General features: G+C 45.2%; 1 protein-coding gene across 1 annotated transcript; it reads left to right on the forward strand.

Moving 5' to 3' along the window:
• Nucleotides 1-186: 186 nt before the first annotated feature.
• AK88_05382 (uncharacterized protein) lies at nt 187-4,730 on the forward strand (the record flags this gene model as incomplete). The annotated part of the gene is made up of 15 exons (XM_012482984.1): nt 187-202; nt 384-451; nt 610-741; nt 907-977; nt 1,109-1,164; nt 1,273-1,599; nt 1,710-1,889; nt 2,045-2,115; nt 2,277-2,330; nt 2,446-2,499; nt 2,609-2,673; nt 2,775-2,789; nt 2,966-3,067; nt 3,305-3,326; nt 3,957-4,730. The coding sequence occupies 15 exons, from the start codon at nt 187-189 to the stop codon at nt 4,728-4,730; spliced, it is 2,007 nt and encodes a 668-aa protein (XP_012338407.1).
• Nucleotides 4,731-4,768: the final 38 nt, after the last annotated feature.

A 4,768-nucleotide genomic window follows, 5' to 3' on the forward strand; every position in this document is an offset into this window, starting at 1 on the left:
TTTTTTTTTTTTTTTTTTTTTTTTTTTTTTTTTTTTTTTTCCATTTTTCACCTTGCCTGTTCATACTTTTTTGTCCATTTTGAAGGGAAAAAAAAAAAAAAAAAAAATCGCGTGTGTAGTTATGCCCGTGAAGCAGCTAGCGAAAAGGAAGAAGTCTGATGACCAATTGAGATAACATTTTATAAAATGTTAATTGAGAAATGTAATTTGTGAGGAATACCCTGCGTCTACTTGGCAGCGCGCAAAAAAGAGAGAAAAAAGAACAAAAAAAAAAAAAACGCGCACAACACAGGGGAGTAACAACACAGTGCATTGCAATGCAACTTTACACAACGCAAAAAAAAAAAAGGAACACCCCTCTCTACCCCCTTCCCATTTGGCAGATGACGTGAATCCAAAGTTTGAGATAGGATTTTCTCCTTTCTATTTTATTTCGTATCCTTTGTATAATGTAAAAAAAAAAAACAAAAAAAAAAAGGGAGTGCGCGCCGCTCTGCTCCTGGACAGGGACAAAGACAGCGGCCGAGACCAACACCGTAACGGACACCATGACCGCAATGCAGCTGTGACAATTTTATAAGCTTTATCACCCCCACTGCCCCCGCGTAGATTCAATGCAGAAGCATCCTCTACAAATATTTGAATCATTATGATAAGAACGTCGCGTATAGCCCTCTGGTCAACATCAACAATTTAAACCTAAAAACTTACATCATATGTATTTTCAACAGCTTGCAGCAGGTACTCCTTTTTGTTTTTTTTGCCCCCCCTGGGCGTTATAAAGAATGGTTGTGTGCAACACACGTGTGTGTTTATGCTTGTCTGTTTATATAACGTTCCTCACGTTTTCTGTTGACCTGCCCACCTGCTATACACCCCTGTCAATGTTGTCGCCTCATCCCGCAGATTTACCACGATGAGGGAATAAGCGGATTATACAAGGGGTTAATACCCATGCTGGCTCATATCATATCGAAGTAAATTTCGTGAAGGGCATGTAGTGCTGAACATACGCGTTTAAGGAGGGTGAAGATGAACTCGCGCTATGCTTTTTTTTCCCCCTTTTTTTTCACTTTTTTTTGTTCCCTCCTTTTTTTTTACCTGGCAGGAAGTCCTTTTATTACCTACTCGAAAAGATACATTTTGTCATTTGGAGCAGAAGGGGTAGGGAGAGAAGATTGTGAGCTATTCTTGGAAGACGGGCACGTCTGGGCGAATGTGCACATGTGTCAGATCGGCTTTTCCTCCACACCTCTTCCCTTCCTCCTGCAGGCAGAGAAAAGCAGAGGGGCCCATACAACAGCGGAAAGGCGCCCCGCAGTTACGAACACAGATTTGCAGACGATGACAGTCGTGAAGACGATGGGGAAAATGCAAGCAACTTCATTGGGGACGAGATAAATTTGCAAGTTGTGCGGCAGATGGATATGGTCAGGGACGATGACGACTCGGTCAAGAAGAAAAAGAAAAAAAAATATTTCCACCTGTCCTTTTATCACAGCTTTTACGAGTACCTCAGCTGCATCCTGTCCTACCCCCTGCTGAACATATCGACCAAGTTGATTGTCTTCCAAAACAATTCCGTGTCTCTCATGAACAGTAATGCAGCTAGTCGCGGTGCGGTGCGTGTGGCGGTGCCACCCACTTGATCGTCCACTTCTTCCACCCAGTTGACCGCGTGCATTTCCCCCCGCCCCTTTCCCCCGCAGACCTAAAAGCCATCGTCCACCTGACCTACATGTACGACGGATTCAAAGGATTCTTCAAAGGATTAAACAGCTACCTGCTCATACAGTCCACGGAGAAGATACTTAACTGTTTTCTCTACCGAGCCTTTTCCGACAGCTGCTCGTATGAGAAGGTTCTCACCATTAAGGTGGTTCTATCAAGTCGGTGCAGAGGGGAAGCGACAAGCGAGTTGGAACACCCAGTTCATCTTTCACCACATGTGTGTGTGGAGCGGTGTGCTGTGCCGTTGTGTGTCAATCTGCACCCCAACTTGATAATTGCTTCCATTTTTTTTTTTTTTTTTTTTTTTTTGCAGCATGCCTGAACACCATCATTGCGCCGTACATTCAATACTCCATCCTTAACAGGTCGCAGTCGCTCGTGCCGGTAATCTACACGTGTTCCCGTTTCCATTCGTGCAGGGGCTAATCGCTTTAGCTGCGGAGCGGTCTCACAGAAGGATGCATCCTTTGTGTGTATACGCAGTGGGTGATGACCCCACACACACACACCCTGTTTGTTTTTTTTTTTCTTTCCACCCTCTTCAGGGCCTTTGCAAAGAAACAACCTTTAACAATTTTTTTTGCACTTTCCACTGGAAGGTAAGTCTCCATTATGTTTGCACAGTTGTTCCTTTTTCTTCAATAGTGTGATGGGGAAGAAGTGTCATTTTTTTTTTTTTATTTTATCGTTCCCCTACCTACCCCCCCCCTGCAGAGTCACCTCTCAAATGTTTCTGTTGGATTAGTCGTTGCTGGGGTTCAGCTCATCGTAAGAGGAAGAGGAGGTCCTTTGCGGAAGGTCGCGTCACCTTGTACATATGAAGAATTGTTCATATGTACACGTACATATTTGTGTCCCCCCTGTTGTCTCTTCGCAGATCATCGCGCTGCTCCCGAGGGACACCCCCAAGAGCGACGAAGTTGTGGACCAGGAAAAGGACGAGTATTTCTGAAGGACACGTTGTCCCCATTTGGCGCCCCGAGGGGGAGGGGGGGAATAAAATGCAAAAAAAAAGGAGGTGAACCCCCCTCCCCCGTGCGCAGCGCGTTTAGCTTAACGTAACTTAGCGTTATGTATTTATTTATTTTTTTTTTTATTTTTTTTAACCGCGTAATAAGCCCATTTTAATCCTCCATCCGAAACGTTCATTTTAAATGACAAACGGGGGTACCTCCGTATTCTTGTCCTTCTTTCCTGCTTTTGCGCTTGTTCTTTTTTTTCTTTTTTTTTAAAGTCCATCGTGTCTCACTCTGCGGGAGGAGAACCTGTTTGTGTGCAGGAGTGGCAGTGGCACGACTGAACAGGCTGGTAGTACCTCTGAGGGGAATGCACACATGTGAGGCTACCAACTGTTCGTAATGGTCGTGGTGGTGATTGGGAATTCCAAAAGGGGGGGTTCCACATTTTTACGACATTCATGTGTGCATTTTGGGGGAGGAGGATGAACAGTTCGCTACAGGCCTTTGTCTAACCACACGGGGGAAAAGAACACAAAAATGGGGAGTACAAACTAGCACAACACATTCGGAGCGCCTGCAATTGCTTGGAGGGATCTTCCCACCGCTTCCTTTAGTGAAAAGAAAAAAAAAAAAATTGTGATGCCTTCGCCGCCAAAACCCTGCACTTAAAAGCTCGCTATTCGCGTGCCCCTCCTTTTTATGTCTCACATGTGCTAAAGGACCGTGCACACGGAAAAAGGAGGTGGCTAAACGTTTGAATGGAAAACGACTGGAGCACACTAAAAGCTTTATAAGGCATTCAACGTGACTGGCCCATGCGTCTACAATATCCCCCTTTTTATATGACTCCTCGGTATGGAACCTTTCCCCATTTCGTTAACACAAATTTGAAAATGCAAAAAAAGCTTTCTATACATTGTACAGGGGAAAACTGACCAGAGGTGAATTTTTTTTTTTTTTTTTTTTTTTCCTTTATTACTACCTCCGTTGTTTATATATATATATTTTTTTGTTCTGTTACGCGGCGTTGTGTTAATCGTCTTTACATGAAACATTTTTTTGTGTGTTTCCGTTTCTGTTTTTTTTTGTTTGTTTTGTTTTTTTAACTGATTGTTTGCTTGTTTGCTGATTGGCTAGTTGTTCCCTGCATTTTTTCCCCCGTCGTGCAACCACGGAAAAGCTAACCTGCGAAACCGTGAAATTGTAAAACGGTGGAACCGCGTTAACCGCCTCACTGCTTGACCGCCCCACTGTCGCCCTTCTTAGATGCTCTCCTCCGCAGTGCCCAAAAGGTACAAGTTCGACCAGAAGGGAAACCTGACCGAAGTAAACCTGCTCCACTGCAAAAGCGTCGTCCTGAGGAACAAGTACATCGACTCGAAGAACAGCCTGACTTGCTCCACGAACATAATCCCAGAGTTACACGAAACCGCGAACGATTGCAGCACTTCCAAGATGGCGACCATGTCACAGGAAAACGTGTTCGAACCCGAACCGATAAGTACAAGCTCTTACGCACATGAGGGTGTAGGGGGTGGCGCAGGATCATCATCCTTACTCAGCATGAACATGGTTCAAAGTGTGAGTAGCGTTAGCAACGGTGGAAACGATTCACCCCAGTACATACCAAATCAGTGTTGTAATATGAACATGATGATGGGTGGGGCCGGGTTATGTGGGCAGGAAGTGAATAACGCCCCATTAGTGTTTGTAGATGGAGCTGCGTACTGTGCAGAGGATGGAGGACAAGGGATTGACCCCGGAGTAGTGGCTGTGTCTAATGCTTTGTTCGCATACAACAGCGCATTTCAGTGTATTCCGATAAAGACCTCTCCCAATGTGTTTCGCCGAAGGATAAAGGGGGAAGGAAACTCCGAGTGGTCCAATGCCTTCGTTACGAGGGTCGACCCCTGTGAGTGCGGAGACCCTGAGGAGCAATTCAAGCCCTACGAGGTCACCAAGTACTATGATGATGGCCAGGTGAAGACGGTGTTCAACTTTGACCAGGATTCCGCTTCGCAAGAACAACCACCCCTGTAAAGGTGTGTAGAAAAGGGGGGGGGGGGGGGGAAACAAAC

The sequence above is a fragment of the Plasmodium fragile genome (assembly GCF_000956335.1).
Source record: "Plasmodium fragile strain nilgiri unplaced genomic scaffold supercont1.124, whole genome shotgun sequence".
Classification (NCBI taxonomy): Eukaryota; Apicomplexa; class Aconoidasida; order Haemosporida; family Plasmodiidae; genus Plasmodium; species Plasmodium fragile.